The sequence below is a fragment of the Mustela nigripes genome, chromosome 8 (genome assembly GCF_022355385.1).
Source record: "Mustela nigripes isolate SB6536 chromosome 8, MUSNIG.SB6536, whole genome shotgun sequence".
Classification (NCBI taxonomy): Eukaryota; Metazoa; Chordata; class Mammalia; order Carnivora; family Mustelidae; genus Mustela; species Mustela nigripes.
The window spans coordinates 13,736,297-13,752,784 of NC_081564.1; the positions used below are offsets into that span (position 1 = coordinate 13,736,297).

At 47.7% G+C, this 16,488-nt stretch overlaps 1 protein-coding gene across 5 annotated transcripts in view; it reads right to left on the reverse strand.

The window, feature by feature from the left end:
* KSR2 (kinase suppressor of ras 2) overlaps positions 1–16,488 on the reverse strand; it is a 403,625-nt gene that overhangs the window by 235,647 nt on the left and 151,490 nt on the right. For all 5 annotated transcript variants that reach the window (XM_059408527.1, XM_059408526.1, XM_059408528.1 and 2 more), the window contains one exon: positions 3,554–4,067. In XM_059408527.1, coding sequence (XP_059264510.1) covers positions 3,554–4,067 — 514 coding nt within the window. The remainder of the gene's footprint in view (positions 1–3,553; positions 4,068–16,488) is intronic.

The following is a 16,488-nucleotide window of genomic DNA, read 5'->3' on the forward strand; positions in this document are numbered from 1 at the left end:
GTTGAAAACTTCTAGTCATAAGACGAGTAAGTTCTGGGGATCTAGTGCACAGCTAGTGACTATAGTGAACAACATTGTATTATGTACTTGAACGTTACTGAGGGAATAAATCTTAAATATGCTCACCCCCCAAAAATTATGTGAGGTGACAGAAATATTAGCTAGCTTTATTGTGGTCATCATTTTGCAAGGCCACTTTGTGTTCAATCATTACCTTGCACACCTTAAATGTATAGAATATTATATGTCAATAAAGCTGGAGAAAGCCCCAAAGGTCATCCTCTCTCACTTCATCCCTTCCTCACAGAGAAAAGATCATGTGTCCATGGAGCCTTTTTTCATGTCCCACAACCCACTGTGGGTCAGCACAGGACGGGTGAGGGAGATGTGCAGTTGGAAGAAACCACCATGTCAGACCATGAGTGGCCATCCTATGTGATCGTGCCTTCCACCTTGAAGACCTTCCCAGGGCCTTAAAGGGAGAATGACTCTCTACAGCACAGCTTCTGACCCAGCGAATGACAGCCTGGGGCACCAAACTCAGCCAGGCCCTGATTTTTTTTTTTTTAACAAATAAAGTTTTATTGGTACATTGCCATTTCCATTCAGTTACCTGTTGTCTATAGCTGCTTCCACTCTGCTGGAAGCAGAGAGTTGCAGACTGCATGGCCCGCCAGACCTGAAAGTTTCGTTATCTTGCCCTCCACAGAAAAAGGTTGCCAACCCCTAGCTCTTCTGCCTCTTTGCTGTTGTTGCTCTTGTCAATCTGGGTACCTCGTGTAAGTGCCTTCCTATGTGACTGGATCCCTTTGTGACTGGCTTCTTCTACTTGGCATACCAGTTTTGAGATTCATCCACACTGAAGCTCGTGTCAGAATTTCTTTCCTTTTGACGGCTGAATAATATTCCACTGGATAGAGGGCACACACTGTGTTTAGCCCTTTATCCACTGACAGACACTTGGGCTGATTCCACTCTGGGGCTGCTGCAAAGAGTGCTGCCTCCTGGCTAACTCTTGAGTCTCCTCCTGCAACACCTGCCTTGGTGTCTTAGCCGCCAAGGCCTTCTGTCGCCTTCTGTCGATTCCTCAAATGTATAGTGCCCCCTTCTACCTTTTGGCCGGAGTACTTCCCATGCCCTCCACCTCCACCCGTTCACCCTCGTAACCCCTCCTTAGCCTTCAGTCTAAACCACTTCTGGGAACTCTCCATGACCAGCTCTCCTAGTTCCCCCACTCACCTCCCTGCCAGCTGAAACTCGATCAGCTCGGTCTGGTCAGGAGCCCTGACGGTACCCTGCACAGCATCGTTAGAACCTCTCATGCTGTCTGTAATTACTGACACAATCTTATAATATTTATGTGTGGTTATGTGATTAATGTCAGACTTCATGAGACCAAGGCTATGTCTTTGCTTCCTGCTATATCCCCACTGACAAGCCTAGAGCTGAGAACGAACCACTTACATATACACATGTATATGTAAGATATACATATCTTTTATATTTATCACAGGTTGTACTTTATAATCAGGTCTGGGATCCCCTTGCACATGGTGATGAGAGCTCATGAGACACTGGCTCGAACAGTGAAGACCCTCACAGGCAGGTGTTCCTGTGAAACCCCCAAGGGGGGGGGGGATTGAGGAAAACAGAAGGGGTCAGGTGTTAGTCCTAGATGGTCCTAGGACTGTGTTGCAAAAATAACAGATGACAGTCAGGTGGGCTCTGTTTGTTTGAGACAGGAGGCAGGGAGAAGGTTTGAGAGTGGGGGAGGCCCCCTGAGTCCCTCTGCACACTTGCCCGGGACAGAGAGCCAGCTCTGGATAAATGCCTGAGTCAAAGGTGAATGAGTACAGCTAGTGGGGTGGGGGTCTGAAAATCCCTGAGAGCCTTTGCAATGTTGCAGGAAGCCAAAGTGAAGGTCAGGTGCAGCCAGGGCCCCTACCCTCTGTTTCCTACAGAAGCATGGGACAGACACTCTGTCTCTGGCTGGCCTCAGTCCCCCCACATGGGCCTTCACATACTGGAAATGCAATAGAGCTCTCCCCACTGCTCCCCCACAGCCTAGAGGCAAGGATCCCAGAGCAGGGGTCCAGGGCTCTGACATACAACAGGTACCAAACTCCGACTCCTTATGGTGTTTCCTAGTAAGATTATAAATTATCATTTTTAAAAATATTTTATTTATTTATTTGAGAGAATGAGAGAGAGAGAGAGAGAGAGAGCACTAAAGCCAAGGGGACAGACAGAGAGAGAAGCAGACTCCCCTCCAACCAGGGAGCCCGATGCAGGACTCGATCCCAGGACTCTGCGATCATGACATGAGCCAAAGGCAGATGCTTAACCAACTGAGCCACCCAGGCTCCCCTAAACCATCATTTCATGTTCCATGCCTTAATGGCAATTTTGTTTAAGTGTAGATATGTAAAACATGCTACCCACTTTGGGAAGCCTGTTTAGCATTTCTTCCAGTTTTAAAACACCGAGAACCTCAAAAGAATGAAGGGGACCTGGGCACTGTCAGCCTCTGAGGGTCCCTTCCACCGGCCAGTATGTAGCTACCGAAAACTGTGTCACCCTCTGCCGGCAGCCAGATCCCCCCCAAACCAGAGCCAGGCACACACTGCACCCCACTTTGATGATGTTTCCCCCAGACGCCTACAGGCTCACCATAAGCTTCTGTATGAAGTCCTTTACTCTAATAGTCTAGTTCTCCACTCTCTGACCCGCCCCCAACCCCGAGCAGACCCGGACATGCCTCCTCATGGTAAGCACTAGCAGGATCCAGCACGTGCTGCCCATACAATAGCCCCTTGCCCCTCCACCCCCCGGGGCCACTGCACACTTAAAATGCAGGGAGTCTGAACTGATAGGAGCCAGAGGTCTAATATACACACTGGATTCTGAAGCCTTCCTAGGGAAAAAAATGCAAACTATTTCGGTGTTAATATTTTGTATCGATTCTATGTTGCAATGGTAATATTTTGCCACATTCCATTAAATGACACCTATTATCAAAAGATCACTTGTTTCTTTTCACTCTCTTTAACGCAATACTAGAAAATGTAAGGTTAGGTATGCAGCTCACACCTCCTGTCCAGGGGCAGTGCTGGCGAAGAGCCTGCCGGAGCCAGCCAGCTTTCCCCATCCAAGGTCTGAGGGCAAACATGTCCAGCTTTGCGGGTCATACCCAACTCATCCGGGCGGCAGGAAAGCAGCCACAGACAATGCACACAGGGATGAACCTCACGGTGTTGCCACAAGTGCAGATTTGGCCCCTAGGGGATGGTTTGCTGACTCTTGCTTTAGAGAATCCCTTGCTTAAAAGGGTCGTTTCTAGAACATTCCCTAGCTTAAAAAGGGTCATTTCCGGAACGTGCTATTCATTTTTCTCATGCGCTGTCAGTGAAAAGCCACCTTTCGTTCAACCGAAGAAAGAATAACACAAGTGCATTCGAGGTTCCCCTAATGCGGGGTAGTCCGGAGGCCATGAAGCCGCCCCCTGGCAGCCCCCAGGGCTCCGGCCTCCCGGGCCCCCACCACACACACTTACTTGGGCGTGTGGGCCTCCTCCACACGGTGACCCAGCTGGAACTCGTGGGACTTGCTTCGATGCAGGGCCGTGAAACCCGGAATCAAGTGGATCAGCTTCCTCGAGGAGGGCGGCGGGGTCCCCGGGGGCTTCAGCTTGTTCTTCCTCCGCATGGGCGGTGTGCCGGGCGGGGTCACGGTGGTGACGATGTTGGGCGTGCGCGGCGGCGTGCGCACCGCGTGCCGCTGCCGGGGAGACGGGGGCAGGGAACGGTGGCCTGACTCCAGCGGCGGTGGCGGGCACAGGCCCGGGTAAGCGTCCACGGTGAGCCTGTCCACGTGGGTGTACACGGGGGCCCCGGGCGAGGGGCTGGCATGACAGTAGTGCTGGACGCACTTGGCCTGGACCCTGGGGCTCTGGGAGAGGTGGGTGCGGATCCACGGGGTGGGCTCCGGGGGGCACACGGGATTGTTCTCCTTCCCGGTTTCCGTGGTGGGCCACTGGATGGTCCAGTCTTGTTTGGAAAGGTTGCCTCCTGAGTTGGAACAAGGAGCAGAGAGACAGCAGATAAGCCGGGAGACAGGCCTGGTAAGTTACACGTTAGGCACCTTGCGGTATAGACGCTTTACAGGGCCTTTCCTTACAGCGTCTGCACATCACACCCCACAGACACCACTGCGTGTGCACGTTATGCCTTGTGCGCCTCAGAGCACGCCTGTTGTCCAAGCCTCTGGTATTTGTTAGAACAGCCTGAACAGACGGTTACCAGGTTTGCTCTGTATTATTTCTTACCACGGCATGTCAGTCTGCGATTAGCTCCATAAAAGTTTCAGCTGAAAAAATTGGAAATAAAAGCATTGAGGGCAGGGCCGACTTAGGTAGAATGTGCAGCCTCCTAAGGAAATGACATCGAAGCTGGCATCAAGGACAAGAAGGGGACTGAATCACTAAGAGCCAAGGACAGAGCATGGCAGGCGTGGGGCGAGGGAGGCAGAGGAAAAAAAACATAGACAGGAAGGGTTGTTTTTTTTTTTAAGATTTCTTTTTTTAATTTATTTGACAGAGAGACAGCAAGAGAGGGAACACAAGCAGGTTTCACACTGAGCAGGGGCTTGATATGGGGGCTCGATCCCAGGATCCTGGGATTATGACCTCCTTGCTCGGCAGAGAGCCTGCCTCTCCCTCTGCCTGCCGCTCTGCCTACTTGTGCTCTCTGTGTGTGTCAAATAAATAAATAAAATCTTTTTTAAAAAATCCCCACTGTCTGGGGACGCCTGGGTGCCTCAGTTGGTTAAGCAGCTGCCTTCAGCTCAGGTCATGATCCCAGCGTCCTGGGATCGAGTCCCACATCCGGCTCCTTGCTTGGCAGGGAGCCTGCTTCTCCCTCTCCCTCTGCCTCTGCCTGCCACTCTGTCTGCCTGTGCTCACTCTCGCTCCTCTCTTTCTGACAAATAAATAAATACAATCTTTAAAAAAAAATCCCCACTGTCTGAATGCAAGCTGGGGTTTTCAGCCCCGGTATAAGTTAAACCAAAAAAATTAAAATAAAAATTAAAGGGGCGCCTGGGTGGCTCAGTGGGTTAAGCCGCTGCCTTCGGCTCAGGTCATGATCTCAGGGTCCTGGGATCGAGCCCCACATCGGGCTCTCTGCTCAGCAGGGAGCCTGCTTCCTCCTCTCTCTCTGCCTGCCTTTCCATCTACTTGTGATCTCTCTCTGTCAAATAAATAAATAAAATCTTTTAAAAAAAAATAAAATAAAATAAAAATTAAAAAACTCAATTGTACACGAACATCTTCACTCCTTTGCCATGCTGGAATGGCAAACACCAAAGTGGTCTACATATACAGACTCTGTGCTAAGAGATACAAAGAGATATAAAAGCATAAGGGTTGGGGCGCCTGGGTGGCTCAGTGGGTTAAGCCTCTGCCTTCGGCTCAGGTCATGATCTCAGGGTCCTGGGATCGAGCCCCACATTGGGCTCTCTGCTCAGCGGGGAGCCTGCTTCCCCCTCTCTCTCTCTGCCTGCTGCTCTGCCTGCTTATGATCTCTCTCTCTATCAAATAAATAAAATAAAATCTTAAAAAATAAAAAACATAAGGGTCAAATAACACCAAGTGGACAGGCTCCAAACCCATCTAAGCTAGGGTAGGCACTTTCCTAGGTCCCTTTTAGGGGTAGCTCCTCGGAGGCAGTGTGCCCAAGGTGTGGTGACAATGGGTGAATGGCTCAAGGAGAGGCCGAAGGGACAGGCCACCAGGACCACGGGCCAAACGCAGTGTAGTTTTAATGCCAAGGTCAGTGGGAAGCCAATGGGAGTTTGATATGAAGTTCCTTTCTCAAAGATCTTGCGTGGACAAGCAGAATCTGTGGAAGGTTCTGCAAGGCTCCTGGCGCGAGATGATGCTTGGCACCACGTGGGTGGTGGCTGCAAAGACGGAGGGAAGTCAGTGGGGATCGCTGCATGACGAAGCGGGACCCGGCAGAAAGCTGTCGAGGGCCCTTCCGTCAAGGGCCAAGGAAGTGACGAGGGGCAGAAATGAATTCCAGCTCGCGGCCGGCTAGCAATAACCATAATAATTACTATAAGGACCATAACAAGAGCTAATTTATAGAACATCTGACAGTTTACAAAGTGCTTTCATGAACACTGACTCACTGCCCCATTTTTAATTAAAACTACTCATTTGGTTATTATATATTCATTATAGAAAAATTAGAAAACTCAGATAAGGAAAAAGGCAATGTTGGTCCACAGCCTCTAACCACCATCCCTATTAATGTTTGGCTGTGGAGCCTGCCAGATGGTTTTTTGTGCATCTTTTTTCAAGAAATGCCATAAGATCTTATTGAACGACTTGTGATCTGCTTTCTTCATTTGTTACATTCTGATTGCTTTACATCTTCTCTCATGTTTATGACTCTGTGCAAAGGGCCATTTTGGTCTCTACTTTGTAGGTAAGGACAAGGAAGCACAGAAATGAAGATGTGCCCAAGGTCACACCAGAGAGGGGGACATGCAGCTGGGGTTCAAACCCAAGGCCTGGGCCACCTCCACAACCAGGGCCTAGGGGCAGCTGAGACAGAGGCCCGGGACTCTTCGGAGGCCCCCAAGCCATCATGGATGAGCCAAATGGGAACAGAAACTGGAACAAGGGCTCATTTCTGACACGGGTCTCCCTTTTCCTTCTCCCAGCCTTTGACAGAACATTCTACCAAAGTCACCATCACTATGGTGGTATGTAAAGCTCTAAATATAGACAAACATACTATTAGCTCTGTGACTATGAGCCAGCTCTTGAGTCTCATGACTTGGCCCTCTGTCTGGCTACCCACTTATTGGCTGTGTGGCCTTGGGCGCTTGTCTGACCTCTTTGAGTCAGCTTTATCACCTGTGAAATGGGACAACAATGGGACATGCCTCTGGGGAACGGAATGAGGAGAAATGTGACAGCCCCAGTGATGTGCTTAAGACAGCCCCAGTGATGTGCTTACTTAGCCCAGCACCTGACACACGGCAGCGCAGCGGACTGTGCATATTGGGACTCTCAACACCGTGGTGATAAGGGGCTATCTCCGGTTTAAAGAATGTGTCCGGTTTAAAGAATGTGCACTCGTGCTGAGAAGTGCAGCCATCGCCCAGCGCACTTCCCAGAAGCTATCGCTGGGGGCGCTGAAGAGCTCTGAGAGGGGATGGGGGGACCCGGCCCAGCCCAGATCAGTTTCTCCATCTCCCAGCAAGCTTTGGATTGGTGCAGTTGCTCAGGGAATACAACAAACCAATGGTTTAAACGAACCTAAGACATGTTTAAGGGACTAAACCTATGTTTTAAGTCATTCATCATATCCTGCACCCTAAGGCCACAGAAAAGTACTGTAGGCATTATTGCTATAATTTTATATATATATATAGAGAGAGAGAGCAATGTATTTTTGCTATAATATTATTATAGCAAATATATATTATTGCTATAATTATATATTATATGTATCAACAAATATAATTATAGATACGTTTATACATTTATATAAAAATTATATAATATATATTTATATTAAAAAGCAATATATAATTATAGCTGTTGCCCCTATCCCGTGGAAACTGGGAGAGAATATGGGATTGGGACTCTGGGAGATCTGGCTTACAGCCCTGACTCCACTCTTAATAGAGATCTGTGACCTCAGGTAAGTTCCTTGACTTCTATGAGCCTCAGTCTTGGGGTCTATAAAATGAGAATGATCATGGTTCCCTTGGGGGATACAGTGAGGAAGAAATGCATTCATTCATCCATCTGAGTATTTCACAAATGTTTCGATGCCTCTCGTGTACCAGGCACTGTTCCAGGCATCAGGATAGAGCAATGAATACAAATAAAGACCAAGGTCCCTATCCTCGCAGGGCACATGTTCTTAGTGGGGAAACAGAGTAAAAGGGGAATGAACAAAGAGATGGCATACATATTATCCATTAGATGCCATATAAAATATATTGTCTATAATATATGAGTGGTAGCGCTATGGTGGGAAAAAAGTGGACACTGGTGGGGGAAAATGCTGGGGGACTACTGCAGTCGGATAAGGGTAAGGAGGTGACAATGGACAAGAGCAAATATGGCAGTAAGTGAGAGAAAAGGAGTCATGCCATCGGCACAGAGCCTGGATGACTCAGACCAATGGGCAGATGACTGAAGGGGACTAAGACATCTACTCTGGATGCCCGGGACTCATCCAATTTGCTCCTGGTGCTCACTGTGCCCGCCCCTGGGGTTGGGTGTGTGCCTCTCCCCATCCTCAAGATGCTCCCAGTCTGGTGCAGAGACTGACAATGAAATGAGCACGCACTACAATTCTGCTCCCATATTGACCCGAAGGAAGTGAACTCGAATGCTTGGATGTCAATGTTCCCAGCAGCCCGGGCACACCAGGCAAAAGGTAGAAACACCCCAATGTCCACTGATCTGTCAGACAGATACACCAAATGCTGCGTGTCTCTACAATGGGACATTATTCTGCCATAAGAAAGAACGAGGTGCTGATACGTGCTACAACTGGGATACACCTCAAACATATTATGTTAAGTCACAGAAACCACACATGAGAAGCCACATTGTGTGTGATCCCATTTATGAAGGGCCCAGGATAGGGAAATCTACAGAGACAGAAAGCAGATCGGTGGCTGCCAGAAGCTGGGGGCAGGGAGGGGGGGAATGGGAAGCAACTGTTTCATGGGTACAGGTTTCCTTTTGGGGTGATAAAAATTGGGGGGGGGACTTAACAGAGGCGGTGGTGGCACCATATTGTGAATGCACTAAATGCCATGGAACTGCTCTCTTTAAAATGGCCATTGTTCTGTGAGCTTCACCTCGAGGAAGTAAATAAAGCAGTACCCACAATGGGGAAGAGGGAATCTGATGTCATAGAACACGCTGGTGTGTGAGAGCAGAGGCCAGGAATCTAGCTCCTGGGAGAGGGGTAGGGAAAGGTATCCTGGAGGAGGTGGCACCAATGCCCCGACCTTGAGGTTGAAGGAGAACTCACCAGGAAAGCAATGGAGTCAAGAGTAGAGGGAGATGGGCGGAGACCTGACAGCAGGGTCAAGGCCAGGAGATGACGGAACAGGGTGAGTATGGAGGATTACAAGGAGCTCGTGCGTTGTGGCTGCAGCTATCTGGAGGGAAGAAGAAATGCAAGCCCACGCCAGAAAGAAGGGCAAAGGAGAACCATCTGCGGACTTGCTCTCCTAGGTGCAGGAGGATATTGAGAGGGAGAGGTCAACATGACCGATCCCCTGCGGCTAACCTTCCCAAAGGGATGTGGTCTCCTGTAGGTCATCACGCACCTATAAGCTAAAGGCTGAGACCTCAGCCCTGCAGTCATGCCAAGGGAGGGACCAGCATTTCCCCCAACCATAAACAACCACAGCCAAGTTCCTGTCTGGCCATACTACCATATTCACGAGACTTGGGCCCCCAAACTCCTGCTCACGCCAAGGGTAGGGCTGGCTCTCCCAGTGGGCAAAGGCTGAGAAGTGGTATGGGGCTGGAGGCCAAGGTTCTACCCATGATATCACTGTTATATCCCAGCCCCTGGTCACATAGGGCAAGAGCTGGTGTTCCCTCATTGTGTGGCTTAAAAATCCGTCCATTTGCCAACAAGTCTGCTGGAGCCCAGAGTGCTGGCCCTGTCCCTGTCCCTTTGTGATCAAAGTGGGCACAGGCTGTGTGGGAAAACAATCTTTTTTTTTTTTTTTTTAATTCCAGTTTCGTTAACACACAGTGTTATATTAGGTTCAGGCGGACAATAGAGTGATTCAGCACTTCCATACATCACCCAGTACTCATGCCCACAAGCACCCTCCTCCATCCCCATCTCCTATCTCCCCCACGCTCCCCACCACCTCCCCTCTGGCAACCATCGGTTTGTTCTCTGCAGTTGAGAATCTGTTGCTTGTTTTGGTTTGGTTTCTTTCTCTCTCTCTCGTTTCCCTTGCTCATTTTTTTTTTTTAATTTCTTTAGTTCCACATGAGTGAAATCATATGGTATTTGTCTTTCTCTGACAGATTTATTTCACTTAGCATTATACTCTCTAACTCCAATCACGTTGTTGCAACTGGCAAGACTTCATTCTTTCTTACATCTGAGTAATATTACATTGTATACATATATGCCACATTGTCTTTATCCATTCATCAGTCGATGGACACTTGGGCTGCTTCCATATTTTGGCTGTTGTAAATAATGCTGCTATAAACACAGGGATGCATGTAGCTCTTTGAATTAGTGTTTTTGTACTCTTTGGATAAATACCCAGTAGTGTGATTGCTGGATCATAACGTTGTTCTATTTTTTAACTTATCCATCCCATGGCCCTAAACTACAGGACAGGGAGGGGAGGTAATGAGCACATCACCCACTGCCTGGCTCCCGCAGAAGGAAGAGAGACAGCTCTGGGTTTGGGAGACTCACTTTCTGAATCGGAAGAACAAGAACGGGTTCTAAACAAACATCGAGCAAGGAAGCAGCCGTTTTATATGCACCGAACACCTGAACTTTGCAACATGATGCTTGGAAATTAACTTGCTCTGACCTCGCCTCACTGTGACTCAGCCACTTCAACTATAAAACAGGAATCACAGCAGCACTTTCCCCCAGGACTGGTCTGAAGATTAAATAAGACAATGCAAGGAGAGCAGTTAGCGTATCTCTGGCCCGCAGCCAATGTTGCATAAATGTTCATGTAAGATGGGAATAAAACCATCTATTTCACACGATACTGGGGGGGATTAAATGAGATAAGCATGTAAATCGACGCGCATTCAGTGACTATATCCCTGACCTTGCCCTATAGAAAGCAAACCCATGAAGCAAAAGCCAACGAATGAGTCCTTATGGCAGTTACATTCTATCCAACCAAAAAAAAAAAAAAAAAAAAGTTGAAATCCTAACCCTCGGGACCCATGAATGGGACCTTATTTGCTAAAAGGTTCGTTACAGATGTGATCAAGTTAAGATGAGGGAACCCTGGATGGGGGGGTAGGGCGTCCTAAATGCAATGATTGGTGTCCTTATAAGAAAAGAGAGAACCCAAAGAAGAGACCATGTGAACACAGAGGCAGAGATTAAAGGGATGCAGGTACAAACCAAGGAATGCCAGAGATCACCAGAAAGCCCCAGGAGCTAGGAGAGGGGCCTGGCACAACGTTTGCCCCCAAGCCTTCTGACGGAGCTTGGCCCTGCCCATATCTTGGTTTGAAACGTGAAGCCCTCAGAACCATGAGAAAATACATTCCTGCTGCTTAAAACCACCTGCATTAGGGTGGCTTTGTTAGAGCGACCCTAGGAAATGAAGACAGACCTCAGCCAGGAGCCAAGGATGCTTACTAACTAAAGACTGGGGAGTCATAATATAAAAGGAAGCATTTGGAGGGCACCTGCTGGACTCGGGATTCAGTGCTCATCTTACCTGCCCCGTAAGGTACGTTCTGTTGGCCCATATTCTAAATTAGCTCTGGATGAGTGACAGGACGTGGCTAACGTCCCATTGTGGGTAATGAACCTATACCTTTCTCTCCCATCTTTGTCACAGGGCATTCTGCCATTGAGCCGGCCTGAAACCACCAAAGCCTGAAAGTTCCTCCAAACACACACACACACACACCCCTTCCCCCACCAGGTTTAAGGAAGCATCGAGTTACCCTCCAAGAATCCCTGTGCTAAAGTTGTTTTAAGTCTGAAAGATGAAAAGAGCGAGCACAGCTTTACCCCTGCCAAATTGCCCTCTCCATCAATTACTCTTCCTCTCCACCCCTACATTTCAAAATCAGAAGTTTGGGAATGAAGAAGCCAAGTGCCTCATTTCATTACCCAAATTGTCAGCTGCTCAATTGACAGGGATAGGCTTCTCTCTGCCGAGGCTTCAGAAGTGCTTTCACTGATGGGCTGTATTATAACAACTCTTCCCCTCTCTCTTTTGATCCTCTTTTTAATAAAGTCGGAGGGAAAAAGGTAATTTTTCATTTTAAATAGGGAAGGTGTGGCACCAAGGTGCTCTGGGGGTTATTAATCGTGGCTCTTGCTATCTTGTCATCCGTTTCTAGAAAATCATTTTATTTCAAGTCTTGAAATGGGCGGGGAGAAGGGAATAGGTTTTAAGAAATGAAAGGTCTGAGAATTGATTAAAGACATTTCAAGGTGTAAGGGTTTTTCTTCTGACATTCTCCGATAAGGGACTAAGAGAAATAAAAGCCATTCTCAAGGGAGAAAATGCTGTCAGAAAGTCTAGGCAAGTGTCTAACTTCTTTGTCCCTTCCCATTAAAATTTATAAACAGGAAAATGTGTGACTTCGAACTCGTCTGAATTTCAGAGCCAGCAGCAGAATGCAGAGATGCTCGAGCCGTTCAGAGGCAGAAGGGAAAGTCTGCAATTTCAGCATCGCCACTGCTTGTAATTTTCATGACTATTTCAAAGCACCTGTTCGCTGAATCCTTCCAACTTCCTAAGAGAAATACAACTTTTAGATGTGGGCTGCAGAGATTAGATTGAAGTCATCGGGGGAACAACCGAAAAGTTTTTACTTTAATCTTCCTAAGTCTGCAGCAAGAGACAGAACTTCTGGATGTTGGTTGAAAATGTTTCGCTGGAGTCATTGGTAAAGGGGAAAAAAAGTAACAATAACAATCATTATTCACACTAATGATACTTACTATTTATTGAGAACTGTGTGTCAGATAGTGTTCTAAGTATTTTGTTTGCATAACTTCACATTATCCTCATCAGCCCCGGGGAAGAAAATTCTGCTCTCGTCTCCATTTCACAGTGGAGGAAGTAGGAGATGATCTGAGAGACTGGGTTGCCCAAGATCCCACACTAGCAAGTGGCAGACTGGGATTTCCAGGCCAGGTCTCTATCCCTCACCTTCACGGCCTTCCAGGACACCCTCCAGAAATGAGAAAACCATCCAGAAAGCCCTTGAAAGGCTGAACCGTTTTACACAGACCTGCCAGGTCAGCACCAGGAGCAGTACTGGAGGACCCTTCAAAAAGTCAACTAACGATGACGCTTGCTTTAGGGCACAATTCCTGAAAGAGTGAAACCTGAAATCTAGGAAGAATTTCAAGTTTCTAGCGGTACTTACAAAAAGAAGCAAATAAGGACAAATGAAAAACACAGTTGCCAAAGCAATTCAACCCTGGCAAGAATCTTAATGTAAGACCTCATTAATGAGCTTGACATCTGGCCAAGCCGTGGGTCCCGCTGCGCCCTGTTCTCCCCAACCCCGGCGTCCCCAAGCAGAACCAAACAAAGGCACTGACCCCAGTCTGTGCAGGTCATCTAGGAGAAGGGACGGGGCTGGGAGGTTGGGCTCTGTCCCAGTAATGCCTCTCAGGCCCTACTCTCTACAGCATTTCCAAGTTTATTACCCACCAAAGATCCAGGGAGATCAACCTTCAGTCACAAAATTCGGGGGAGCTTTCCAGTTCTAACAAAGTTCTTTTTTTCCTCAAACCAGGTACACTTTGCATTAACCATTTTAAAGAGCAGAATTCAGTGGCATTTGGTACATTCACGATGTTGCCTCTATCCATTCCAAAAATTTGTCATCACCCCAAAAGAGAATCTCATGCCCATGAAGCAGCCACTCCTCCTCCCCGACCCCCATTCTCCCAGCCCCTGGGGAACCACTAATCTGTCTTCTGTCTCTCTGGGTTTACCTATTCTGGATCTTTCATATAAATGAAGTCATACAATATGTGACCTTGTGTAACTGGCTTCTTTCACTTAACACAATATTTTCAAGGCTTATCCATGGTGTAGGGTATATCAGAATCGTATTCCTTTTTGTGGCTGAATAACATTCCCTTCTAAGACTAGCCCACCTATCATTTAACTGATCGCCAGCTGATGGACATTTACTGGCTTTTGCCTATTATGAACAGGGCTGCTAGGAACGTTGGCATTACAAGTATATGAACAACTGCTTTTCGGTCCTTTGGGGGACAGAGCCAGGAGCAAAATTGCTGGGTCCCGGGGTAACTACTGTGTTTAACCTTCTGAGAAACTGGGGCGCAAGGGTGGCTCAGTGGGTTAAAGCCTCTGCCTTCAGCTCAGGTCATGATGTTGGGGTCCTGGGTTCGAGCCCCGCATCGGGCTCTCTTTTCAGCAGGGAACCTGCTTCCCTTCCTCTCTCTCTCTGCCTGCCTCTCCACCTACTTGTGATCTCTGTCTGTCAAATAAACAAATAAAATCTTTAAAAAAAAAACAAAACAAAAAAACCTTCTGAGAAACCACCAAACTTTCCCACAGCAGCTATTCCATTCACATTCCCATCAGCAATGTACAAGGGTTCTGATATCTACACATGCTAGGCTGCTCGTTATTTTGCCTCGATGTCGATGATTGCCATCCCAGGGAGCATGTAACAAAGCACTTTTTATAAAAACCATAGTTAAAGTTTGCCGAGTGCTTGCTGCGGCCACGCTCCCTCTCATCCTCATGCCTTCTTGCATTTAATTCTCTTTAACAATCTTATGGGCTTGGTGAGGGCTTGGAAAGGTTGAAACACTCGCCCAAGGCCAAGATATAAACTCTGGTAGTCTGATCCCAAAGCATGGTTCTCTCGGCGGCCACATGGCATACAGCACATCTGAATTAATCCTCACAGCCACCCAAGGGGAGGCCTGGTATCAGCCCCATCTTTCAGATGGAGAAACTGAGTCTCAGAGAAGAGCAGGGACCTTCCCTATGCCCACCCATCGACAAAGCTCCAGGTCTATCCCAATCTGAACCTCATGATGTTTTGCCCCCACCGTGCAAATACTCTTTGACAATATTCAGTGTTTTCATTGTCAAGAACAATTAAAATTGTGACTGGGCTGCTTCCTGCCTCCAGAATGAAGAGAGCAACTGTGACCATCTGTTGGGCATTTTCAACTGAAAACAACCTTCCTGGTTAATATCACAGTTAGAATCTGCATGGGGAATGGTGCGATAAAACGCACGCCAGATAGTCTTGCGGTTGGGGCGTTTGACAGAGCAGCCAGCAGCAAGCTCTGTTCAGTGTTGAAGCCCCAATTCACACAAGTCCAGATTTCAGGGCTCGAGGGTAGAGGCAATATTCAGGGTAAGATCTACAACACCTGCGTTGTTGGTAGTAACGGGATCTGACTTTGGATCCTACAGTCTCACTGGAACCATGGTTCTGAACCTCCCTGACTGTCCTCATCAAAAGGCAACTCTAACGTCCCAACGTCCCAACTAACGTCCCAACGTGGATGGCGAGCAGAGGAGACTGCAGAGTGCGCCGGGCCAACCTCGGGGATACCCGGGATCGGCTGCAGGCACAGCCCTGCCCCCCTTCCCACAATGCCAAGCGCTCATCAGCGTCAGTCACTACCTCCACCCTCCTCCTCTCCGTCCTCCCTACTCAGTGCGATTATTTTGTTATATAGTCAATTCTTGTTATTTGCAGCCATTACGTTTTATGAAGATGCTGCAAACACTGAACCTTTGCTCCTCGTGGAAATAATGAGGTTAGATTCCTAGAAGCCTCCACCACATTTTGTCAATGGATTCATAGGTCATCCTATTTTTATGTGGGTTTTTGTCTAGTATAGATAGCCGATTCATTAACAGCAAACTCAGCAGCCAGCAGTGCTACCACTTGAGATGGAAAGCCGGAACAAACCTTATGTAACAATGTCTTTTTCTCCATAAGGCATGAGGCAGCCTTCTTGTGCTCAGACGGCACCTCAGCCCTGTGCTCGGTGTCATCTCAAACAGTGAAATCACCAACCAAAAAAACCCACAGAAACTGTGAAAAATGTGGCACTAAATTCAAGACCACCGAAAGGACTCTAGTTCATACTATCAGAGCTGAAACGAGAAGGCAGAACGTCACCTTTTTGGACCTCAGCTGAGGACGTAAGCATCAGATGACTCAAATTTTTCACCAGTCTGTACACACAGGTATTGATTTGGGGGGTTCAAATACATTTTAGCAAGTATGAAAATCTGCAGATATGGAATTCAAGAATGATGAAGATTGACTGCATTTACCTGTTTCTTTTTTTTTTTTAAGATTTTATTTATTTATTTGACAAAGAGAGAGATCACAAGTAGGCAGAGAGGCAGGCAAAGAGAGAGGGGGAAGCAGGCTCCCTGCTGAGCAGAGAGCCCAATGTGGGGCTCGATCCCAGGACCCTGGGATCATGATCTGAGCCAAAAGCAGAGGCTTAACCCACTGAGCCACTCAGATGCCACTGGATTTATCTATTTCTTTATCATCTGTCTTCCAACTAAAATACAAGGTCTGAGAGGGCAGGGACCCAGGCTTTCTTACCATGGTGTTTGCTCAGCACCAAGCACAGTGCCTGGCAATAAACAAATACAGATTTTTTTTTTTACAACATATGTGTATATCACATCATCATGTGGTACACTTTAAACCCCTGCAATGCT